We start from the raw sequence: 25,318 nt of genomic DNA on the forward strand, positions 1-25,318 counted from the left end.
AAATTGAGACTATTTCTTTAAGAACCCAGAGACCAAAAGTATCCCAACACACTCAACAGGAAGCAGTTGCTTCTGTTTTTTTTTTTTTTAAGACCATGTGCGACCTATGTGAAATAAAAGGATATCTCTGACCTCTCCACAGGGGAGGAGGGAGGATTGCTTATGACGTAACATAGAAATTCCCCTACGAAAGAACAGGAGTTACAGATAAGAAACTATTCCTTCTCTAGTAGGGGATTTCCATGTATAATTATAAGCACTAAATAGAATAGCAAGCCATCCCTAAATAACGCTGTGGAGAAGAAAAAGTAAGTACTTTGTAGATTAGGCAAATCGATTTTTAAGACAAGCCTCTCCCACTTGAGCATCAGCTCTAGCATCAGAGTCTACTCAGTAATGTTTATGAACATATGAACTGACTTCCAGGTTGCCGCTTTGCGGATTTCTGGAATTGGGATGTTACATAGTAAAGCTGCAGTAGCCACTTTCTCTCTGGTGGAATGTGCTTTTGGTGTAGCTCGTAGAGATTTATTCGTTTTTTGGTAGCAGAACAATATATACAAGACTATCCACCTAGAGATGGAGTGTTTAAAAGAGGCCAAACCAGTAAGTACTGGACCATAGTTATTAATCAATTGGTCCGTACAACGAATATCCTTAGTTTTGTCTAGATAACATTTAAGAACCTTCCTAGCATTTAGTGAATGGAGAGACCTTTCCGCTTGGGTAAATGGATTTTGAGAGAAAGTAGGTAATGAGATGGTATGGTTTACATGGAAATCCGAATCTAGTTTGGGGAGAAATTCCGGATGAGTCCTCATTACTACTTTGTTGTAGTGAAAAAACATGTATGAGTCATGAGAGCATAGTGCTTCTCTCTCGCTGACCAGGTGAGCTGATGCTATCGCTACCTGGAAAGTTGCTTTCCATGTAATATTTTGTAGAGGAGCTTTGTGGATGGGTTCAAATGGATCTCTCATGAGACGGGAAAGCACCATATTAAGTTCCCAAGCAGGCGAAGGCCGTCTGATGGGAGGAAAAACCTTCTTTAACCCTCTAAGAAATCTTTTATGAATGTGATTTGATAGAAAAGGGTTTGTGAGGGGCATGTCATGTAGGCAGCAAGAGCTGCCAGGTGAACTTTTATGGCACAGAATTGTAAGCCAGATTTAGCCAAATGTAAAAGGTATGGAAGAATAACGTCTTCTTGGCAGGTGATCAGATCCACGTTTTCAGAAGAACACCAGGTCCAAATTCTCTTCCATTTAAAAGCATAATCAGAGTGAGTGTAAGGCTGCTTAGTTTCTTTGAGGTACTCCATGCAATCTTGTGGCAAGTTCAAATGTCCATACTGCACTAACTCAGGAGCCATTCTGCCAAACTCAAGGAGCAGAGACTGGGGTGTACCACCTGTCCTCCGAATTATGTCAGCAGGTCTGGTCTGCATGGGAGCTTGAGATGTGGACGGAGCGACCGGTGAAGAAGGTCTGGGAACCACCATTGCAGCAGCCACTCTGGAGCAATGAGGATCATCTTGGCTCTGGAGTTGGACAGCTTGATCAGGACTGCTAGGGTCAGGGGAATTGGTGGGAGGGCGTAAAGAAATTTGCCAGACCAGATGATCCACAGGGCATTTCCCAGTGTTCCCGTATGGTAGTAACTGAATGTAAAGTTGCAGTATTGTTTGTTTTCTGCTGTGGGGAACAGATCTATAAAAGGGGTGCCCCACATGGAGAAGATACTTTGAATGACCTCGACCTGTAGGACCCATTCGGGATTTTAATCTAGCGCTCTGCTGAGAGCATCCGCTTGAGCAACCTGTATGCCCGGGATGCAAGTTGCTATTATTTTCAGATTCCTATCCAGAAGCCAGTTCCAGATTGTGTGGGCCTCTAGAGATAGGGCTGTGGAACAGGTGTGACCTTGTTTTTTCAGGTAATACATAGTTGATGTATTGCCCGTCTGAACAAGCAGAGTGTATGAGGTGAATGCTGGATGAAAGACTTTGAGGGCTAGATGAACTGCACGGAGCGCAAGGAGATTGATATGATAAGTCCTCTTTCTCTGAGACCAAGAGCCTTGAATCTGAAGAGGATCCAAATGGGCTTCCCATCTGAGCAACAAAGCATCCGTGACTATTGTTTGAGTGGAGACCTGTTGGTAGAACAGCATCCCTTTGAGGAGATTGTTTGGAGAACGCCACCACCTGAGGGATCGTGTTGCATGTGAGAACAGTGATCCTGTCCTCCCAGTTGTCCATCAGCTGGTTCAATTGGTTCTCCAGGCACTCCTGTAGGGGAGACTTCTCTTGCAGTTGGATGAGATGCCTTCTTGACAGCTTGACATTTCTGAAGGATCGATAAGCGTTGGTCCTCCGAAGGAACACCTTTGTGTGACTGGTGTTGATGGTGGCTCTAAGTAATGCAGCACCTGAACTGGTGTTGACATTAAGTCGTTGAGGTTGACATGGAGACCCAACCGATGTAGGAGTTGGTCCAACTGGAATGCAGCTGGGCTTCACGAGAGGTGGATGCTTTTATGAGCCAATCGTCTAGATAGGGATTTTTTTTTAAAGATATCTTTTATTGATTTTGAACCATGAACAGTAAATCCCCAATTTCTCGCTGTTAAAACCCCACCCCCCACATTGCACTTAAATCAACACATTATCTTCCTGAGCTGACAGTTCTTGATGGTTTAAGCAGAGTATCAATCACTACCAAAGTTCTATGTCGTGGGTGTGGGGGCTGCTTCTGGTTCGGAGTCTGAAGCCGTCTGATCCTTTTTAGGTGTCGGAGAGTCTAAGTTTTTCAAACTTTCCAGTATTGAGTCCCATTGTGTAGCACCCTCTCTCGGCCTCCGGCCCTGTAGCGCTTCTTTTAGCAGCACAGACCCCTCCCACTTCTGCCCATTTTTCTAGCGCTTCTTGCCACCTCTTAACTTGCGGGCCTACTGAGTCTTTCCAGTGTGAGGTGATTTCTCTTTTGGCCAGGACTAGAGCCAAGTCAATAAATTTATTGGACATTTTGTGGGCAGTAGGGCGGGGGAAGTCTCCTAGCAGGGCCACTAGTCGGGACAGGGTGATCTTCCTACTAGTGCTGTCGGAAATTCTCCTAAATATCTCTGACCAATATGATTTGAGTTGTGAACAACTCCACAGCATGTGTACCAGACCTGCAGCTGTTTCGGTACATCTAGGGCATCTTGCTTCGTTTGTATTGTATATTTTAGTTATCATTTGCGGGGTTAAGTAGGCTCTATGATAAATGTAAAGATTTATTAATTTGAATCTGGCGTTTCTAGATACGGAGTAAGTATGGGAGGTGATCTTTGTCCATTGCGCATCTTCAATTGTTGTGTTTAAATCAGTCTGCCACTTGTCTCTGAGTTTATTTAGGGGTGTGCATGAACTGTTTTGTAATGATTTATATATTTCTGAGATCACTTCTTTCCTTTCTCCTATTGTGCAGAGGATGTTACAGCCACTGTGAGTTGGAGGTTCGATAGCTGCCGACCCCCAAATTTTTTGTGCAGTTCTGGTGACTGCGTTATATATAAGGGACAAACCTGACGGGAGATTAAATTGATCTTGGAGCTCCGAATAAGTGCGGAGTCTCCAGTTATTGTATATGTCACCTAGTTTTGTGATGTTGTGTTCTTCTAACTTATTGAGACCCCTAAGAATGTGGTCTCCCAAAGCATAAGTCAGACATCCCAGGGGAGCCTCAGGTGTGTATGGGGTTTTTGTATGGGTTCTTCTTAGGAATTGTTCCCAGCAGTGTCTAGTTGATTCCCATTCCATTGGTAACTGTGACCTTGATTTCCTAGGAGTCAGTACTATCCCTAGTATCTTTTTAGATGGACAGTTCAGTGGAATCCGTAGGTCTGTCGCACCTGGGGGTTCGCTGATAAGTTTTGCTAGCCATTGTAGTTGACCTGCCCAGTAATATATTTCTAGGTCTGGGGTAGCAAGGCCCCCTTCTGCAATGGTTCTCTGCAATGAATTTAGTGCGATTCTGTGCCTGCTCGGTCCCCATATAAAGCTCGCGATCATAGAGTCAGTGCTTCTGAATACTGCTTTCGGGATTACCAATGGGATGGTAGAGAAGTAGTATAGCAGTCAGGGTAGCACTATCATTTTAAGTAGGGCAATTCTGCCGGACACTGTTAATGGTAGAGTTTCCCAGAAGCGCATGCTAGCTCGGACTCCTCTGATTGCTCTATGAATATTTCCTTCAAGGAGGTCTTCTGCAGTATGGTATATGTTTACTCCTAGATATTTAAAAGTGTTAGGAGACCAAGGTAACCCTCTCGTCTCATTCGGTTCTGGTGTGCTACTTGACATGGGGAATATAGTGGACTTCCTCCAGTTGATCCGAAGTCCGGAGGCTAAACCGTATTTCTCAAGCATGGTTATTACACCTGGTAGATCATCTCCTAGGTTACGGAGAAAAAGCACCATATCGTCGGCATAAAGGGCGATATAATGTGTCCAGTCATTGATTGAAATGCCTTGGAAGTGCTGCCCGGTTCTAGCCATTTGGGCCAGGGGCTCCACTGCTACTGCGAAAAGGAGAGGGGATGGTGGGCATCCCTGTCTAGTTCCTCTGCCAATCGAAAATGAATCTGATATGGTGTTACCTGTTCTCACCCTAGCAGTGAGATTTGAATATAGCAACCTGGTGCAACGTGTGAATCCCTCTCCCATCCCCATTCTCAGCATGGCCTGTTCTAGGTAGTCCCATCTCATGCAGGCGAATGCCTTTTCTATGTTGACCGAGATTATCGCTGCCTGAGTAATTTCCGGAGGCATAGAGCGAAGAACAGACACCAGGCATCTAATATTTTGTGCGGTGCTACGTTGCGGGATAAAGCCAGACTGATCCTGGTGGATTAACGAGGTCATGTGGGGCAGTAGTCTGTTCGCAAGAATCCTACTTAATATTTTATAATCTATATTAAGCATGGATAATGGACGGTAAGAACGGATATCTGTTAGGGGCCTATCGGGTTTTAGTAGGGGAATCATGATGGCTTCATTAGTAGATTGTGGTAGGTTGCCCCCGCTCCAAGCCTCAGTATATAGTTTGGGGAGGGCGAGGTCTTCTAGGTCTTGTAACTGGAGGTTAGTTAGTGTCTCAGTGGGGGGCGCATATAGTGTTGAATAGTAGTTGATAAAGCTAGAGTTAATCTCTTTTTGGCTGTAAACGCTGGTGCCTGGGGTGTCTTCAATTTCCACTATGACAGTTTGTTGTTTAGGTGGGTTAGCCAGCCACGCCAGCAGGGCACCAGGCTTATCCCCCTCTGAGTGTTGTTTGATTATGTGCTGCTTATAATCATATCGTGACAGCCTATTGTTTACTTCTATTATTTTATTTTTGGTGTCTTTCAGGAGGGGGGCCAGATCATGTTGTGTAGGGCGTCTGCGCTCAAGGTCTCTGAGGGAATCCTCCAGGCTACGGAGCTCGTTTTCCATAGATTTCCGGGCTCCTACGTTCTCAATGATACAGGTGCCTCTTATAACTATTTTGAATGTTTCCCATTCAATGGATCTGGAGGACGCAGTTTGTGCGTTGTGTTTAAAGAAATCAACTATGGTTGAATGCAAAAGATGTTTGAGTGCCTCATCCTCAAGCGTTTCAGCCTTCAGACGCCATGTTGGAATAGTCGTTCTCTCCCTTCCCCAGGATAGCGATAGTTCAGAGGGTTATGGTCAAATATTGTACGCCACAGGTATTCGGCGGAAATTACGTCTATTTGAATTTCAGGAGAGGCTAAAAAAGTGTCTAGTCTGACATGTGGGTCGTGCCCCGCCGAGTAATATGAAAAGTCCTGAGTATCAGGGTTAAGCTGCCTCCAACAGTCTCCCAGGTCTCCCAGGTGCCAGTGTTTTTGCCACTCTGCAAATGATTTAGCAATTTTTAGAGTAGGGGACTGTGAAATGGGGGGGTGTGATCTGTCCAGGCTAACGATGGCTATGCAGTTAAAATCCCCTCCAATTATATTAGGACCTGTTAGGAGTGAGCCTATTTCAAGGGACAATTTATCGAGGAATTTCCCCTGGTGCTGGTTGGGTGCATATATCCCGCTTAATGTTACATCTCTTCCGCCCAGTCTTCCGGAGGCCACTACATATCTCCCGTCCCTGTCTATGTGCTTTGTGAAGAAGCTGAAAGGGCACCCCCGGTCGGATCCAGATTAATACTCCCCTTGCAAAAGCTGAGTAACTAGTGGCGATTATTTGACCTCTCCACCGTTTCTTAATGGAGTTAACTTCCTGTTCTACCAGGTGCGTTTCCAGTAGTAGAGCAATGTGGATTCCCCTGCGCTTTAAATAGTTGTATACTTTATAACGTTTGGACATATTGTTTAGACCTCTAACGTTCCAGGTTATTATCTTATACTTTGTGGTTTCCATTTTGGTTGCTAACCTTGTAGAGGCTAGGGAGGATGAGGAAGTTATTGTATAGGATTATTTTGTGGCGGCGTGATTTCAATGCGTGAGCTGTCAGCTTCATAAATGTTAAGTGCTAGATTATCCCTCAATACTAACTTGGTAAACTCAACTCCCAACTCCCACTCCCCAGGACCGGTGGTCAAAACTATTCCCGTCCAAACCATTATAACTTGTCTTAAGATCCTAGGGTGGCATGTCAGCGACCGAGAGCCTACACTCCAGGCCGGTTCTGGGACCCAGCTGGATTATATTTAGCTACCCAGTAGGGTGTTGCGCAGGGCGTGTTGAGTGTGGATGTTCCGGAGAGTTGTTCTTCTGCTATCTAGACCCTGATTATTTGATGCTTCTCAGTGTTCCTTTAGTAACCATTCTAACAACAAAGAGTCAAATGATTTCTTCCGAGGATCTCGGGGTCACTTTTGGTAGGCTGGTGAGGGTATCCCGCGACGAGCTCAATGAGTCTCCACTGCACGAGTCGTGGTCCGAGGTGTGTCCAGAATTCTGGAAGGAGGGGAAAGAGCCCCAGTCCAGTGCCGCAGCCGCGTCCACCGCCTCGCGCATTTCTTGGAGAGCTTGGTGCCTTGGAGGAGCAATCTCTTTATTTTGTTTGGAGGATCTGCTACGCTTTCTGGGGGTTTTGCTACTAGTTCCGTGGTGGGGGCCCAGGGCTGTGATATTCTTGGCTTCCAGCCATTCGTCGATTACCTGTGGGGATGTAAAGAAATGTACTTTCCCTTCATATTCCACTCTGAGTTTTGCCGGTAAGAGCATGGCGTATTTTATCCCATCGGAGGATTCGTTTGAGATTGTTGATGGAGGCCCTTTGCTCCTGAGTTCCTTTGGTGAAATCCGGAAAGAGCATAACACGCTGATTACTTAGTGCTATTTCACCTTTCAGGCGCGTTTGTGGCAGGATGTAATCCCTGTCTTTAAAGTGCAGGAGTTTTGCCACTATTGGTCGAGCTCTCGCTCCAGGGGGAGGAGGCCTGCTAGGCACCCTATCAGCTCTTTCTATGGCAAAAAACTTTGAAAGGCCTTCAGGAGGTATTGTTTCTTTGATCCAGTGTTCCAGGAAGGATTCCATATTTACCGCCGCCGTCTCCGCTCCCTCCGGTACGCCAATCAGCCTTATGTTGCTCCTGTGGGCACGGTTTTCAGCGTCTTCCGCTCTTGCTTCTAGCGCTTTTACACGAGAGGTAATTTCCAAGAGTTCTTTAGAAGAAGACTTCTGGGTTGAGGCCATGAGCTTAATCCCCTTTTCGTTCGTTCCCACTCTCTCTGTTAGCCTACGATGATCATCTCGCAGTAGGGAGAGGTCTACAGTCAGGTTATCTATTTTTGCTTCTCGAGATTCTCTGATGGCCTGGAGCACCGTATCCAAAGTTGTTTCCTGGTCAGCCGTGCCATCTCGGGTGTCTGTTCTCTGGGGCCGTCCTGCAGTTTGGGTGCCATCGGAGTCTTCCGGGGCCTGCCCCTCGCGTTTCTTGGGATTCCCCATCCTTGTTACTCGGTGCCTGCTCAGGCGGGTAGCTGTAGCTGCTGGGGGCCAGGGCCGCGTTTATCAAGTCATCACTCCCGGCAGAGGGAAGGTCTAGTCGTCCCGATCGGTGTAGACTACCATGTGGTCAGGGCCCCGTCGACCTTTCGTATCTTAGGTGGGGGGGGGGAGGGGAAGTGCTGGATTTTACGGCCACTCCCTCCACGGTTCACAGCCGCGACTCCCAGAGTGTTCACAGACCGAGGGGGGGGGGGTTCCCAGGGGAGGAGGACACAGAGTCCGGGATTGAGCGTATGTTATTCTCGCCGTCTGCTTCTTCAGCGTGGGTGTCTGTTCCACGTATTTTCCCACTATTCAGTATGGCGAGGCCACGGTCGGGAGGGAACGCTCCGGGCCGTCAATGAGGCCGGAGCGTAGGCCCATCAGTTCACACTCCCGCTGCCGCGTAATCTCCCCTCTCCCACTCCCGGTTTCTGTACCTTTCACTGTAGGGGTTGGGGGTTCCTCCAGTGTCTCTTGATGGAAGATTTAATCTCACGGCTCTTCTTTCTGCTGCAGGTAACCCATTCGTAGGCCTCGGCTGGTTCCTCCAGGGCCACGGACCAAAATGATTCACTTCGGGCCGACACTCCGCTGGGCCGCTGATACACCGCTCGCCTGCTATCGTTCGCTCGCCTCAGTGCCTTGTTCCGCGGGAGCGGGGGTAGCCGCCGGGTCGCTCCCGGAGTGCGGGCGATCTCGCCTCGCTTCAGTCAGGTTTTTGGTCTCTCCGCTCCTGGGTCCGAGCTCAGCCGGGCCGGGGCCCAGAGGCTGCCGCCATCTTGGTTCCTCGAGGTCGTCGGGGTGAAACGCCGTTCACCTCCTCAGCCGCTATTCTTTTCTCGCCAGAGTTTACACCGCATTTGTCGGGCGGGACTCGTCTCCCTGAGGCCTATCTTGCCGATCATTTTCAGGGTTTGGTAGTGCTATTATTTCGGCCGGGCCCCGTTTGCAGCACCGGAGCGCCGCGCTAAGCGTGCAGCTTCATCGGCCGCAGGCCACGCCCCCCCAGTCTAGATAGGGATAGACGGAGATTTTATGTTTCCTTAGATGGGCTGCCACCACAGCTATGCATTTGGAGAACGGACTAGATGCTGACTTGAGGCCAAATGGTAGCACTTGAGGCCAAGTGACTCGGTGCCTGCTCAGGCGGGTAGCTGTAGCTGCTGGGGGCCAGGGCCGCGTTTATCAAGTCATCACTCCCGGCAGAGGGAAGGTCTAGTCGTCCCGATCGGTGTAGACTACCATGTGGTCAGGGCCCCAGATGGTAGCACTTGAGGCCAAGTGATAACGTGCCCCATGAGAAACCTGAGAAATTTCTGATGCTTCCTGGCAATGGGAATGCAGAAATATGTATCATGAAAGTTGATGGAGCGAAGCCAATGTACCTGATGAAGCTGGGGATATATTTGATGAAAAGCCAGCATCCTGAACTTATTTTTTCGAATCCATTTGTTAGCTACCTTTAGATCGAGAATAGGTCTGAATTTGTGCTTGTCTTCCTTGGTACAAGGAAATACCTTGAGTAAATTCCTTTCCAATGCTGATTGATGGGAACTGGTTCTACCGCCTTCATCTGCAATAAGGTGTTGACTTCCGCCCTGAGTAAGTCGAGAAAGGCCATGGACTGCTTTGGTGAAATGGACGGTGGAGGGGTGATAAATCTGAGACAATATCCATTCTGCACAATATTCAGAACCCAGGCGTCTGTTGTGATGGGTTGCCTCTCTACCAGGTAATGTTTAATGCTTCCCCCTACTGGAGTGGATAACGGAAGAGGGGAAAGAGAGGACTCTAGGTTTTGACGCGGATGGTGGTCATCCAGCTTGGGTGGCTTGTTGAATAGAATGTCCCCCTGGTTTGCTTGCGCTAGGTTTGAAATTATCTCATGTGTTGCTGTTGTTGCTGAGATCTAGACAGCACCCAGTGAGGGGTTTGAACCCTTTGAGAGAAAAACCTACAGTGGTAGGGACAGTATGATTTACTCTGCTCTCTAGGTTCTACAATACCTACAGTTTTTAACATATCTAGTTCGGTCTTCATTCGGGTCATCTCATTGTCCGCGTGAGAGCCAAACAGAGTAGAGTCTATAAGAAACAAGTTTTGAATACGCTGCTGCACTTCTGGTTTTAAGAACGATAGACGAAGCCAAGAATGTCTTCGAAAGGATATTTCGTGGCAGTAGCCGTGTGCTGCAAGGATGGAAGAATCTGCTGAAGCAATGATAATTTGATTGGAAAAATGTTAATAATTTTGAGGAAGTCCTCCTTTTTATCTTTTGGCAGGTGATCTGCGAATTGTTGTATGGAATCCCAGAGTGCACTGCTGTACCTGCCCAAGAGGGCCGTAGCACTTGCTGTTTTCATTGAAATGCATGCTGTGGAGCAGACTTTGCGACCTGCCGCATCCAGTTTTTTGCTCTCCTTATCCGGTGGAGAAGAGGAAGAAGGAGAAGAAGAGTGACATTTTTTAGCAGCCCAATAACAACAGAAACAGGTGGTGGATCCATATGTTGTAATAGGTGAAGAACCTGCAGTCTGCGGAGGAGGTGATGGCGGAGGAGATGGTGATGGTAAGACTACCAACGAAGGAGAAGAGTCTGTTGAATCTCATGTTCCTTGATGTCGACAAACTCCTCGATGTCGATCTTCCACGTCAAACCTTTTCTCTCAACATCAATCTTTCACGTCAACGTTGGTCTCTCAATGGCAAACCGGCACATCTCAATGAAGAAGAGCTTCTCGAAGTTGTACGCCTACGAAGCCTCAATGGCATGTAATCTCTCAACGTCGACTGATGTCATGAGAACATCGAGCGACGTCACTTCCTCAACGTTAAACTGGTCCTTGACAGCGAACAGGTGAGAGCTGCTTTATGCCTCGACATCGATGTCCTCGACCAGGACCGGACTAGTTTCTGGCCAGAAACACTCTTCTCTGATGCTTCAAATGGGGGTTGAAGGGAGAGCCTTGGTGGAAGACTGACCTTCCCCATGCGTGGAGGTCCCACTGGCAGGGTGCCTGTCTTCTTCTGTCCTCTTTCATGCAGTGTGTGCCTGGAAAACGTCTTGCAGATTTCATTGGAATCAGGAAGATGAGATGAAGGAAGGCAGATAATACAGACCTGGTGGTGGTGTTTTTTGGCCTTTTTCCTCTCACAGCCAGGACACTTATCAAAAAGGGAAGGTATTTGGAATGGAAAAATACCTCAGTTTTCTGTCAGAATCTTACAGAAAACTGCAGAAAATAGCAGTAAAAACTGAAAGACGTTGAATAAAAAAGTGTTGTTAATTTTTTACAAGATATTTTTGTGAAAAAACCTATAAATATGTGAAGCTCAATGCTTCAGGGTCCTGTCATCAGGAGCCGGACAAAAGTACTGAAGCAACTGCCACCTGCTGAGCGTGTTGGGATACTGGTGGCCTCTGGGTTCTTAATGAAACAGTCTCTATTTTAGCCATATAATGACAGCCTATTGGGCTACTCTACCCTGCATTTTCTCAAGGGGTTTGTGAAGGAGAATTGTGTTGTTTTCAAAATATCCTAAATTGCACTTAAATATAATGATGTATTGGCCCTTTTTGACTTCATGATGAAGATTTGGGTCTTTGTGGCCTAGGTATATAGGCTGCATTATCTTTCTCTATATTAAATGTTTCCACAGGCCTTCAGGAATAAAGGCGAGATTCTACATTTAAGAAGGTATATTGAAGAGATGCTCCGGGGTCCCCTCACATGGACGTGACTATTCCGTGTGTATCCCCTATGAGAGAAATATACATACTTCACCAGTAAATTTTAGACTTTACGATTCCAATGGTCATGTAGGTAACAATTTCTACATCTAAGATATTAAATCAGATAATGAAAAAAATATGTTTACGCTGCTTCAGAAAAATATAGTTTATAATACATGACATGATTATTGGCCTTCCTTGAGATGGGTAATATAGTGTAACAAGACACAATGTTTTGCTACAAATACTGCAGTTATTACAGGGCTCGGAAAATCTACTGGACCACTTGCTATGATGAGTCATTTTTTATGAGGTCGAGCTATTTTTAGAACCCACTCGCCCCTTCCCGCAAGTAGACAAAGAACAGGTGTTTTGTTCAGACAGAAACTGAATTAGCAATTAAGATGGATTTAAATCTTATTCTTGTCACATTTGCCCTGTGTTAAGAGAAAGAGGTCAAAAGTCAGTTTGTCTTCTAGCAATGCAAATACTTTTTCTTGTGACTGCAGAGTTCAAGGATTTTGTAAAGTGAACTGTCTGACAAGTGTGAAATGAAAGGCTGTACGAATCAGGTTGTTCCTAACAAACAACATTTATATAACTAAGTCAACTTAACAAACATTTCAAAATATATTTCAGTAGCTGTGAAAGACCATTTTTCTGTGCTTGTGTGATGAAAAAAATATTTTAATAGGATGAAAAAAAGTCAGACACTTTATTTGGTGATGTGCAAATGATAAATATTTTTTCTGAAACCTAATTTTCACAGATTATTGTGTATACACTATATAATGTTTTCAGTAAAGCTGCAAGTTGGTGGGAAGGTTTTTGGACCTTTCTTGGAAATTTACTGTCTGTAAATGGCAGTGCGCTACCACATCATGCTTTAGTAATATAATTATTAAAAGTGAGTGTTTAAACATAAACTGAGAAACAGTCCTGCCCTGATGGTAAAGCTATTAGTAAACTACGGGGCAAGTCATGCATGGATCATGTGTACCCTATATGTGGACTAGATTTATTATACATAGAGCAAATGTTAGCTGTATTTAATCAAACAAAAGAGGACTTTTTAACAGCAGCAATACTGAATTTGCATATTTAAAAGGTGCACTAATATGTGAGGATGAAGAAAAAGGCAACACTATTTGCATAGGATCACACAAGTCGAGACCCGTTTCCGGGTCAAGTACATTACAGTTAGGTCGAGTAGATTGTTCAAGGTACTCGACCCGCAGGTCTAGTAACATTTTAATGATTTTTTTGAGGCCTATAATAGCTTGTGATAAGAACGTTCACTTATTTTGGTCACACGAGGGTGAGAAAAGTTTCTTAAGCAATGCTCCTCTTGAGCAATGTAGACTTACATAAGTATCGAATGAATTAGGGTTAAACATATGTATTGTTTAATAGTATATATGAAAGGTTTTTAATGGTGATGATAATATGTAGTATGAAGAAATTCTAGTTTAACGAAACACGTTGGTTACAAAGTTTAATATTAAAAGGAATGATTCATAAAGGAACTGTCAAAAAATAACATTGGATTTTCCTGCACTTATAAAACCTGTGTCTAATAAAAGCAATCTTAAATTACCAATTAATATATAAGAGTGACTAAGAAGAGTGCAGAGTTAATCTTTAACATTAATGTGTGTGGGACAACCTTGTGCTGTCTCCTAGTAGGAGACTGTGATGGGTGATCACCCCTTTAACTCTTGCACCATCGATGATGCAATAAAGCAATAAATGGCTTAGGAAATAGTGACATGTAGCAATCTGTGAGAGCCTCAGCCACTATAATGCAAATACTGTATGAACAGCCTACTCTGATCACACCTCATACACATCTCACCAATGCCCACTCAACTATTATAACATGGAAGCATTTTAGAGGGTTTTATTTCTTTTTCTTAATGGGTTATTTAATAATCATTTGTTTTCAAATGGGGTGGCATCAATCTCACATCTCTGTTGGCAAAATATATTTAATTATGTATACTCGGAAGAGGACAGGTCTTCTCTTCGTGCAACTCGATTCAAATGTGTCAGAGAAGTAAGTGAAATTTGCATATTTTAAAATGTTGTATAAATACTATGGAACCCCTCTCAAGCTATTTAGGTCTGATCACTTACATAAATAACTACGATTTACTACACACAGTATGGAAACACTCTATATTAGACTCTCAATGAAGGGTAGTTTGGGATACTGCCTGCATCTGCTGTCTTCCCTATCCCTTCCATGGTACATCTGACTCTTTCCCATGACGCTTTTAATAATTTGAGAATTACGAACCATTACCATAAGTGGACAGCTACCTCTATAGGACAAACAAGGTATGCATATTGAGACATAGGAGGTTGTTTATGGTATGTTTGTACGTTGAATGGCTAATGGAATGTATTCATATAGTGTCATATGAAAAAATATTTATAGGCAATGAAAAAATTGACATATATGAGCAGTTACAGGGATCACTCTAAACAGATTCATAGACATGAGTTCCATAAAATTGTGACAAAACTGCAATAAAGCTCTCTGGAACAAGAGAGGCTCTTCAGTCAAGCCAGTAAATCATAGATAGTTGTTTATGAACTACTCACATTGATTCTTGCCTTACACACCTTATGTTTGCCGACCACTGTGATGAGATGCTTCATTGGAGTTTGAAAAGAAAGCAATGTTTGAATTGTTTGCTATTTCTCTTCTATCTAAACACCCCCACCTCTACCTCTTCCACTTTCATATATTCTATATTTTCATTGTCAGAGTCAAGTTGGGATGACAATGTTCAGAAAATGTCTGCATTACCTTTTGTGATACTTTGGTTTCCCTTGCTGGTTGATTGTAATTGCACTCTATTTGAAGTTATACTGTTTGTTATATAAATTAAAATCTTCATAAATAATTATTTTAAAGATGGGTGTTTTAATGAAGATAACTCACATTTTTGCATACTCCTGCCTGCCTAAAACGTGTCACTGATCACACAGAGTTACCCCTCCACTGCTTACACATCTCCCTTCATCTACGGTGTGACCTACCCTATTCTAAGGTGGTAGGAGGCCACTCCCTCCCTTACTGCAACTACTAAAATAGGCCTGGACACTCTTCCCTAGGTCTCATTGGCCTCACTTCTTTTCTAAAGATAACATATTCACTCTCCTCACTGTCCATAGGCCTGATCTGCCTTACCTAAAGGGGGCCAGGCCTCTGAAACTTCACCTTCTTGTAGAGGAGGCCTCTACTTCTAAAGGAGACAGACCTACAGCCGGCCCCATTACATAAAACAGGATGATGCCCCTCACCTTCTGGATCCCAGCATCTACCATCCACTGAATAACAGAGAGAAAGCTCAATCCTCCCTAAAGAGGACTAGTTTCTAAAGAAGGAAGGTCCTCTTTTCTCCAAAACTCCCATGGACATGAACAAAAAAAGGCACAACCACTTGTTTCAGGCTTCATGACTTGACCTCTTCTATTTTAGGTCCAGTTTCACAAATTCCTGGGATCTGACCTTTCCTGTAGTCTAAAGCATCTCCACTCTCCTCAAGCCTCAGGATCTGGCCTGCATCAAAACGAGGCAGCTTCTACACTTGACTCGATTAAAACAGCCAGAGCTCTGCAACACCAATATGCTGCATGCAGAGAGAGCACCCCAACACAGACATACAAAGGCCCTCAACATACGCCTCAAATCATGCACACAAACACATTCTCATCCAGGACTCAGGCTGAACCTACCATCGAAGGAGAGCTTTCTGTATTCGCGACTGGAGTCTGCTGGAGCTGAGAGCTGCTTCTTGATAGTCACCTGTGATATTTCTATGGAGATGTAAGAATTGGACATTAGGTTTTCCTGCATGAGCAAGTGATTTTATGCAGATGTCAATTCTAGTGAGTGGGCCTAGAAAGCCACTCATGCAGGGCTGTATGTTCCTTTTACAGCACCAAGGAGACACACTGCATTTTATCTATATTCAGTATCTTTTACAGTTTAGCCCTTCACAGACGGGTTTTCATGGTGCTCAATCATAGATAATAGGTTGAACTGTTTTTTTTGGTTTCTTTGCGGTACCTCTAAGGCCTGTAAAGTGATAACAGAAAAATAAAATGTATATCAAGCTTTGCATCACTTGCCAATGAAAAATAGAAATGCATTATAAGCCTGAGGGGTGCACGCATTGTCTAACACACACACACACATATATATATATATATATATATATTCCAAAATCTCCATGAAAACACTCACTCAGGCGTTGAACCGAATCACAAGAAAGTTTGGGCCGAACAACGGCCTTGATCACGCAATCACTGTGCTGTACAACAGACAGTTTAAATCAACACTATAGTGCGTTGCCATGGATCCGTAGCCCTAGTTATATAAATGTATTTGTATACTTATATTACCTACTGGCGGTCGACAGTAGGTAGTTGTAGTTAGGACCATGTTTCCACAGAAAAAGCATTTTTGGACTTGCCTTTATCTTTGGTGCCACTTGACGAATCATCACTAAAAAGTTTTTTTAAGTGTGTAAGTGATTCTTGTTCCACATGGGAAATTTCGGGGGGATCTGTCAAGCACAAAGAAAAAAGTGAGGTTTCAGAAAATGTGCGTTTCCCATGTTAATGCCCATAGGAGTTTTGAACACGACTACGGCCCAAACTGCTGGATAGAATCAAATCAAATTTGGGCAGAAAGCTAGATTTTGTTCTGCAGATTGTGCTTTTGGTTATTTGGTGTAAATCCATGCAGTAGTCTTTGAGATACTGAAGGAGAAAACAAATTGTATCTAAAGGGTCCCGGATCCTACTTGATGACTTTGCGAATAATAGGAGCTTGTGCAGAGAACTGCAGAGATCGGATTGGCTGCCAACACTTCAAACAAGGAAGTGTTGGTAGCCATCTTGGGACTCTGTTTCAGCCGAGTCCCAGGAAAAAAGAAAAAAAAGAGAAAAGGGCCAGGGTTGGGACACCTTGACCCCTTAGCTCTTGTGCTACCAAGGCAAAAAATCACTTTTTTAAACATTTTTGCCATGAATTTGCGACATTCGAGTGAATTCGGGCAAAACTTAAAAAACAAAAAACAAATGCAGACTCCCACTTGTTTTTAGGAGGCCCGCAGGTGGGCCAGGTCCCGGGGGCATGTTGAAATAATGGAGGGGGGGGGGGCATGCCCCCCCGGGCCCCCCCTCAGAGGGCATTTTTATGCCCCGGAAACTGCCACCTCCCCGGGGCAAAAATCATAAGGAATGCAGGGGGATGGGGGAGGGGAGAGGGCAGGGCGCAAAGCCCTCCCTACAGCCCCGGGGATCGTCAACTCTACGGGGCTTTAATTATCACGGACCCCCGGGGACCACTGTAGGAAAGTACCACCTTTCTGTCATAGTTACCCTCACTTTTTGCATGGTGTCAGTGTGTTTGGACTTTAGTACACTAAGATCATGCTAACCAGGACCCCATTGTCAGTGCTTTCACCCCTAAATTAAGTTGTAAGATAACTTTTACACCCCACAATTGGCATATTGGCGCACCCAGAGTCCCCCATGGGCTGCAGCATGTATTGTGCCACCCATGAGGGCCTATGCAAACTGTGACTACAGGCCTGCTATTGCAGCCTGTGTGAAATGGTGCATGCACCTTTCACTCCAGATATAAGGTTTGCCTTATATCATGGTCACTGCACTCTGACCTTGTAAGTCCCCCTGAGGCAGACCCCTTTAGCCCAAGGTCAGGGTGCATGGTTCTAAGGGTATCTGTAGGAGCACCTCTGCAAGGTGCATGGTTCTAAGTGTGTTTGTAGAGGCACCTCTGCATGGGCAGACTCCATTGCCTGGGCTTTGTAAGTGCAGGGAAGCCATCTTAAGGTATGTAGTGGACACTGGTCAACATGAGTGGTCCATCTACATAATGGCTTTCCCGAACATAGGCATGTTTGGTGTCAAACATGCTGGAATCATGCAACTGCACCGATTCCAGTGCCAGTTGTATGCTACCATGTACTTTGGGGGTTCCCTAGGAGATCCCCAATGTCTGCCTGTACAGACTTGCAGGGTCTGCAGACCAATTCATGCTGCTGCCGACCCCAGACACTGTCCTGCCCTTCTTCTGCTGAGCCTGACTCGGGGAGGGGAAGGCATGACAAAGGATTCCTGTAGGAGAGAGGTGTGAGGTTCTTTAGAAATAGGTGTTTCTGGGCTGGGGTGACGATGCCTCTGAGCACCACCAGACTGCTTTGAAGGGAACATTTGGTGCCCTCCTTGCATAAACCAGTTTGCCCCAGTGCAGGTACCCCCGGTTTCCCGCTCTGGCACAAAACCACACAAAGGACAGGGGAGTGGCCACTCCCCTGTCCAGCTCCTTCTGTCGGGAGGTGGGCAGAGCTCTGCCAGGTGGACACTTGATTCTGCCATCTTGGAAATAAGACGAGCAGAGGCCCCTGGGGACATCTGACTTGTTAGTCCAGCTGAGTGACGTCCCAGACCCCCTCTGATAGGTGGGTCCTTGCAGTAAATAAGTATCTAGCCCCCTCCCTGGGTTATTTAAGGGCTCCCCGAGAGTCGGACCCTAGATCACTCTGCAAGACTTCAGGAACTGTCTGCAACCTGGACACCGGAATCACTGTTGTTCTTTGCTGAAACCAGAAGAAAAACTGTAACCAGTAGGAGGGTTCCTGCTGCAACTTTGGTTGGACACAAATTCACCCCTATGCACCTGGGCTCCCTGATGTAGGTACTCCACTGTTCTGGGTACCCATGGATGGGGGCACTATCCACCCTCCATTGTCCCAATGGGTTTCCATGGGGTCCTCTGGGAAGGGTTGTAAAAGGCGAATACCCTGACCGCAACTTCCCCATGTTAGCCTATGGACACTGACCCAAAATTTCTACTCTGCATACGTGCGCCTGTGGAATCCTACCTGCTTACATTTGGGTTTTAGTACTTTCCCAGTCCCGAGGGTCCTTGGGTGGTAGTGTGGGTTGGGAGCGATTTTCGCATTCAATTTTTTTAGTATATGGTTTGGCCCCCAATAGGGGCCCATGTTACTTTATGCCCTTATTAACCTGTTGCTAAGTATATTTTTGTATGACCATATTGCCGGTTAGGAGATATACCTAAGTTAGTCCTAGAGTGTGTGTTATAATAAACAAATGTTCCTAACACTGGTGTGGTTCTTTCCTGTGTGTACTTCACTGACTGACCTGTGTGGTATTTGCAATTGCTTTACACCCTCCTGGATAAGCCTTAGCTGTTCTCTACAGCAACCCCTATGAGAGCACTGGTTATTTAGAACATCCTACACTATCACTAAGGGTTGCCTGAACACTGTACAGGGTGCCTCACCTATAGGTATACAGCATATACTGAGACGGCCTCCTACAACCAACTACCCCCCCCCCCCCCCCTACCCCAGGCTACTTCAGGTTGGAGGGGGGCTGAGCCTACCCTCTCAGGGAGCCAATAATGCCCCTGGCAACTGCCAGCCCCAGGGCCAGCTCCTGCTATGTCGCGGGGTGCCCACCCCTGGAACATAGCTATTTGCTCTCACTTGGCGGGAGCTTTAACAGCTCCCACTAAGTCAGAGCAAACACTCCACTTGCTGCAAGTGGGAGCCATCAAACAGCTCCCGCTTGCAGAAATCTGAGTTTTCATCTGTTTCCCTGCACACAAATATGCACTTATTCAACACTTTCCCAAAGATGAGACATATCAGTCTTGACAGTGCTTGTTCTCAGTTTTAGCTATCTTAGTGTGCCTGTATTTGTGTGCACGAGAAAGGACTATCAAGCATAGTGGGGTACTGTTTTTAGTATTGATTCCTCCAATTAGTGGTGCACCATATGTTGACATGTGGAAGGATGGAGATTTATTTGGGATGGTCAGTGCAGCTTCATCAGTTCCAGGTAACACTGGTACCAATGAGTAGGTGCTGGTATCCTGGAGGGAGAGTGGTTCCATCTCCTATTGAATGGACTGGGCCAAAGGCCTATTTACTTTCTTAGTGGACTTGGCCTCAGCTGCTTATCTGATACTAGGTGCTGCAGTCATGCACAATAGAATTATGATGACAGTAATTCTTGAGTTGCACTTGTTATACCTTGTCAGGAGTGCAAAAAAGTCATCTGGCACACCATGTGCCCAAAGGTTTTGACCTGGTACTTTTAATCTTTCAGATGCTCAAATACACATGCACCCACAGCTTACCCCTTCGAAATGAGGAGCAGAGGATACGTGGAAGAACACAGGAACTGGCTGGGAATAGTTTGTTATGCACTAGTGGGGATTTGCCTCATTGGGAAATTAGTTCAGGAAGGGCTTGACTGTAAACAGTAAATTGAAAACATATGTCTGAAAAGCATGTGTGGGCCTATCGCTGGCACAGGCAATTCCCAACTACCTGGGGAGAGAGAAAGTCACTTACAGTACACGTTGTGGAGGGGCAGATAAATAATAGGGAACAAAATACAGAGGGCAGTTCATCATGAGCTAAGGGGTCAGGCTGAAGGGAATACAACACAGAGACAGTCTAGTGGGTGGGGAACTGCTTCACAGGGGGTCGGCAGTTGAGTGATGAGGCTCATAAGGAGAGGCACAGGATACAGCTAATGCAAGAAGGGGAACAGGAACATAAATAGCATTGCACTAACAGGACCATGGCAGTGAGGATTAGCACTGGAGATTCTAGGGTTCTGTTACAGGTAACAGCATTCAAGAGGCATTTGAGGCTAACATGAGGTTGTGTGACAAAGCTGTATGCTGAATGAAAGGAGGCCGAGAGCAAACGCTGTGGAACTGATGCATAATCATGAGGGGCCTGGACCACTGCCTTTGCACTGTGATGCTGCAGGACCACGCAGGTGGCAACATAACATTACAAAAAGTAGCAAAGAGGACCTATGAGAGTCATTACAAGAATACATTGCCATTAATAGCTAACACTGGGGAACTGGCTGCCATAGTGAAAGGAATGTAGATTATGCTGAGCGGACCAGGGCAGGGCAGCTAGCCATAAAGCAGTGTGATAATGCTGTTGTTTTATTTCCTACCTTTCCCTGAGGCTCCCGTCTTTCCTGCAGATTTTAAAGAATCGCCAGTAACTCCAACTATTCCGGAATCTTTTGTAGCAGTTCTACTGGCAGCGGACCTGGGGTTTTTGGCACCAAAAAGATCAGCATCCATGTCATCCATATCCTACAGGGAGGAAATCAGAAGACACGTCATGATAAAAGAGGAGCTGTGTAAAATGCACATTCACCAGGAGAACTGGGCATTAGCCCCAAATACACTATTTCGAACATAATTGTAGGTTAAGCTGGAAGAATGCAGGCTTTAGAGTATATAATCTAGCTAGTTCTTCAGGCTCTAATACAAGAAGAGGACTAAAACGTTAAGAAGAGAAAAAAAACGTGTTGGCCATAGATGAGTACAATATGATCCAATTGCGAGTGAAGTGTGACAAGTGACAAACAGCTATTAACAAAAAATAAACTTTCCCACAACATCTACTCAGGCTGTGTGTGGTCCGTCTACAATGCTGCTTTCTCAGCTCTACATTTTCCGTGTACGTGTGTACTAATGCTGCCTGTGCTGTTCGGGTTTTGCACGTGCCAAAGTATCTTGCCCAGCTGTTGCCTGTGCAACATGGTGTTGCGTGTGAGGAAATGATTGATTGTGTTGGTACCAGAGGTGCTGGATAACCAGAAGGGAGACACTCGGCAAATGAGTTGTTTTTGAAAGACTGAAGGACCAACTAAGCATACGCATTTAAATAAATAGCACAGACTAGTTTACCTGCATGCTCTGCAGCAAAGCAAGTGGGTCCACATCAGATACATCGGACTCCTGTAAGTCACAGAAAACGGAGACGTATTAGAGGGTCAATAGCTATTTGACAAAAGCATTGACAAAAAAAACAATTCTGGCAGAGTTTATACTCAAACACATCTGTGTATTTAGCATGAAAATATGCTTAAACGTGTTGCTGTAGGAAGTATGTTTGAAAGCTGCATAATGTAACTGTTATATTTCTTTGATATTATCTGCTAATGATGGCTAAAATTGGCATTTCAAACTGTCAATTTCTGTAATATTTTATGTATACAATACACAGCTTCTGCCATTCCACATTCTCTAGCATTAAGTAAGGTGGTGTTAGACAAGTTACTTACCTTCGGTAATGCCTTTTCTGGTAGAGACAAAGTCTAGTTGCAGATTCCTTACCTTAGAATTTCCCCCAGGCATCAGTCTGGAACTGGACCCTTTTCTCGAACAGTACCTCTTCACACGTCTTGGCGTCCATCGTCAGCGTCGTCCACGCCAGACATGTTGCAGCAGGTCCTATTGGGTGCCACTCTGGTAGAAAGTATAGAAGCGCAGAACCATAAAGAAACTGACCACCGGTGCATCAAAACTAGGGGCCTGAAAGGGGAGGCCCTGTCCCTAGAAATCAGTTCGCAGAGTTGGGAAGATGGGTAGGAATCTCCAGAAGGCGTGACCAAAGGTAAGTACCGTAAAATGTGGCCTACTTGGAAGGGTGTAATCGCTGTCAGAAGAAAGGAAGCCCATGTATGAAGCACCACTTTGGAAACATATGAGTAAGGCCTCCAGAAAAGCTATTCACAACAGGAGATTTAAACAAGGAACGCTGATCAGGCGGTCATAAGAGTGCATAGACTGCAGACTAATAACCTTGAGAGTGCCCAAAGCAGATCCTTGCTGGGCCAACGAAAGTATAAACAACAGAACTTCAGAGAGAGGGGGGTCAACAGACTTGTCAGTGCACCATGCCACAAATGTATCCCAATGACAGGCGTATACTGTTTTGGTGGAGGGACGCCTGGCTGCCAAGATAATATTACAAACTTTGGACGGAAGGTCAAAAGCGGTCAACTGCCGCCGCTCAATCTCCATGCAAGAAGGCAGAGACTGGACAGGTTTGGGTGGAGAACTTTCCCCTGCTGCTGTGACAGAAGATCTTCCTGAAGGAGCAGTCTGATTGGAGGACCGATGGGCATGCTCGATAGCTTGGTATACCAGACACTTTGTGCCCAGTCCAAAGCCTCAAGGGTTACTTGGGCCTGGTCATTCTTGACATTCTTGAGAACTCTGTGCAGAAGTGGTATGGGCAGAAAGGCATATAGGAGGCCTGAGCTCCACTTGAGATTAAAAGCGTTGTCGAATGAGTGCCAACATAGAAACTCCAACTCGCAATACTGCTGACATTGCGTGTTCTCTGTGGAGGCGAACAGATCTAACCAAGACTCTCCCCCCTGCTGAAAGAGACCTTGCGCCACGTCCGGATGGAGATGTCATTCGTGATTGACCAAGCATTGTCGGATGAGTTCATCCACTCTGACATTCAGAGAGCCCACCAGATGTTAAACCACCAGGGAAATGCCCTGTTGTTCCAGCCATGTCCAGAGGCACAGAGCCTCTTGACAAAGGGTCCACAAATCTACCCCGTCCTGCTTGTTGCATACCCCGTGGACGTGGAGTTGTGCCTGAACAACTGCACTACCTTCCCTTTGAGAAACGCAAGAAATGCTTTCAATGCTAGTCTGATAGCCCGGAACTCCAACAGGATGATGTGGAGTCTGGATCCCGCCGGAGACCAGATGCCTCAGATCTCTGCCTCTCCCAGGTGGCCACCCCATCCCAGGAGTGACATATTTGTCACTACTGTCAGATCTGGTTGGGGAAGGGGGAAGGCTCTGCCTCTGACCCGATTGAGGTTTCTTAGCCATCGCTGCAGATCTTGCGCAGTTGTCTCTGAGATCTGGACCATGTCAGAGAGATTCCCCTGATGCTGCGCCCACTAGAACATCAGGTCCTACTGCAGAACCCGAATATTCCATCTGGCATGTGTCACCAGCAGGATGCATGAGATAGTGAGGCCCAGCAAACTCAGAGTTATTCTCACTGAAATCCAAGATAGAGGCTTCACAGCCTGAATATCCTGGACTCACCGCTCAAGAGGATAAACCTGAAACTGCACTGTGTCCAGAACAGCTCTGATGTAAGGGAGCTTCTGAGAGGGAGTCACATGTGACTTCAACACCTTTATAGTGAACCCTAGCAAATGCAGGAGGTCTGCTGCAGTCTGGAGGTTGAAGACACAGCCTGGGGCAAGCCTGCCTTCAACAGCAAGTCATCGAGATAGGGGATGACTAAAACCTCTGATCTGGGCAGATGAGCTGCGACCATCGCTAGCACTGGTATGGCCAAAGGGGGTCATGGTGAACTGAAAGTGCTTGTGCCCCACTGTGAACCGCAAGTAACGTCTGTGGGCAGGCAGGATGGGAATGTGGAAGTAAGTGTCCTGCAAGTCCAAAACTACCATCCAGTCTCCTGGGTCCAGGGCAGATAGAATCTGAGCTAGAGAACGGATAGAACAAAAAGGAGCTCCCATACTTCCTGCTGGAGAGTGAAGTTCAAGCTCAGATGATAGCTTCCCCCTAAATGAAATAATCTTTGTTGTTTTTTGTATTGCTAGAAAAGCAGGGGGAACTGTTTTCTTAAACTCTGCTATGAAAGTGGAAGTTTTCCTACACCTGCAGGGTATTTACTTTTCCAAGGGGACGTACCAAAGGCCGTATATTAAAAAAACAATTTGCCATTGCCTGAAGGTGCTACTATGGAACACCAATGAGGTAAACCCTAAAAAAAACTATCTGTTGTACCACAATAAAAATAATCTCCAAGTGCTTCATAAAGAAACATGTCTATTGGAAGTATATACTCAGTTTCTTTTTTTTTCTTTTTTTTTTTGTATCAGACATTCAGGAATACACATTGACAAATAAGATTAATCTGGCTGAAAAGTCCATCTCAACTTTCCAAAGAAATTAAAAAACAAGAAAAGATGTGGGCAGAACTTACCCCCTGTATTGAGGAATTATAGCACATCTAATTTCAGGAATGAAGGCGTGCCACTCTGCCTAAAGGCACGAGTAGAAATAGCAGGGAAGGTCCACATAAAGATCAGATTGGCCAGTTTCTAACTATGCTCCTAGATTCAAATGGAGTAGTTTGGGCTGTTTATAAAATCAAAGAACATTCCCAGGATAGAAAACTAAAATGTTACTTACCCTGTTAACATATGTTTGTGGCATGTAGTGGTGCAGATTCACATGCTTAGCATAATCCCACCATTCAGTGTTCACGTTTTTTTCTTCTAAGAAAGACTCCTCCTCTTGCTGGTAATGCTCATCGGCTCTATTGTTAGATTGTTTTCCCACGAGGCAGGTGCGGAAGTTATAAGGAGCAGAATGTAGTATAGTAAGGTGTCCATACTGTAAAAATTGTGATAATGTATAAAATTATCTGTACCCACAGGTGTCCGGGGAGGAGGGTGGGCGCATGGGAATCTACGGCACTACATGCCATGAACAGATGCTTACTGGGAAACATTTTCTGTTTGAGGCATGTGTGGCTGTAGATACACATTCTTAGCATAGGCTGTAAAGTGGTCTTCCTCCATATGCAGTGACTAACTAGTGGGGGTTACAGTTGTTTGAAATAATGTACGTAGAACTGCTTGGCCCCCACTGGCTTGCTGACAAGCCAGCAAGCCCTACAGTA

At 45.4% G+C, this 25,318-nt stretch overlaps 1 protein-coding gene across 3 annotated transcripts in view; it reads right to left on the reverse strand.

Moving 5' to 3' along the window:
- FBF1 (Fas binding factor 1) overlaps positions 1–25,318 on the reverse strand; it is a 506,392-nt gene that overhangs the window by 391,724 nt on the left and 89,350 nt on the right. For all 3 annotated transcript variants that reach the window (XM_069200193.1, XM_069200194.1, XM_069200195.1), the window contains exons 7-9: positions 21,530–21,580; positions 20,785–20,929; positions 15,478–15,558 (exon numbers count right to left, since the gene is read on the reverse strand). In XM_069200193.1, coding sequence (XP_069056294.1) covers positions 15,478–15,558; positions 20,785–20,929; positions 21,530–21,580 — 277 coding nt within the window. The remainder of the gene's footprint in view (positions 1–15,477; positions 15,559–20,784; positions 20,930–21,529; positions 21,581–25,318) is intronic.

This window comes from Pleurodeles waltl, chromosome 7 (assembly GCF_031143425.1).
Source record: "Pleurodeles waltl isolate 20211129_DDA chromosome 7, aPleWal1.hap1.20221129, whole genome shotgun sequence".
Classification (NCBI taxonomy): domain Eukaryota; kingdom Metazoa; phylum Chordata; class Amphibia; order Caudata; family Salamandridae; genus Pleurodeles; species Pleurodeles waltl.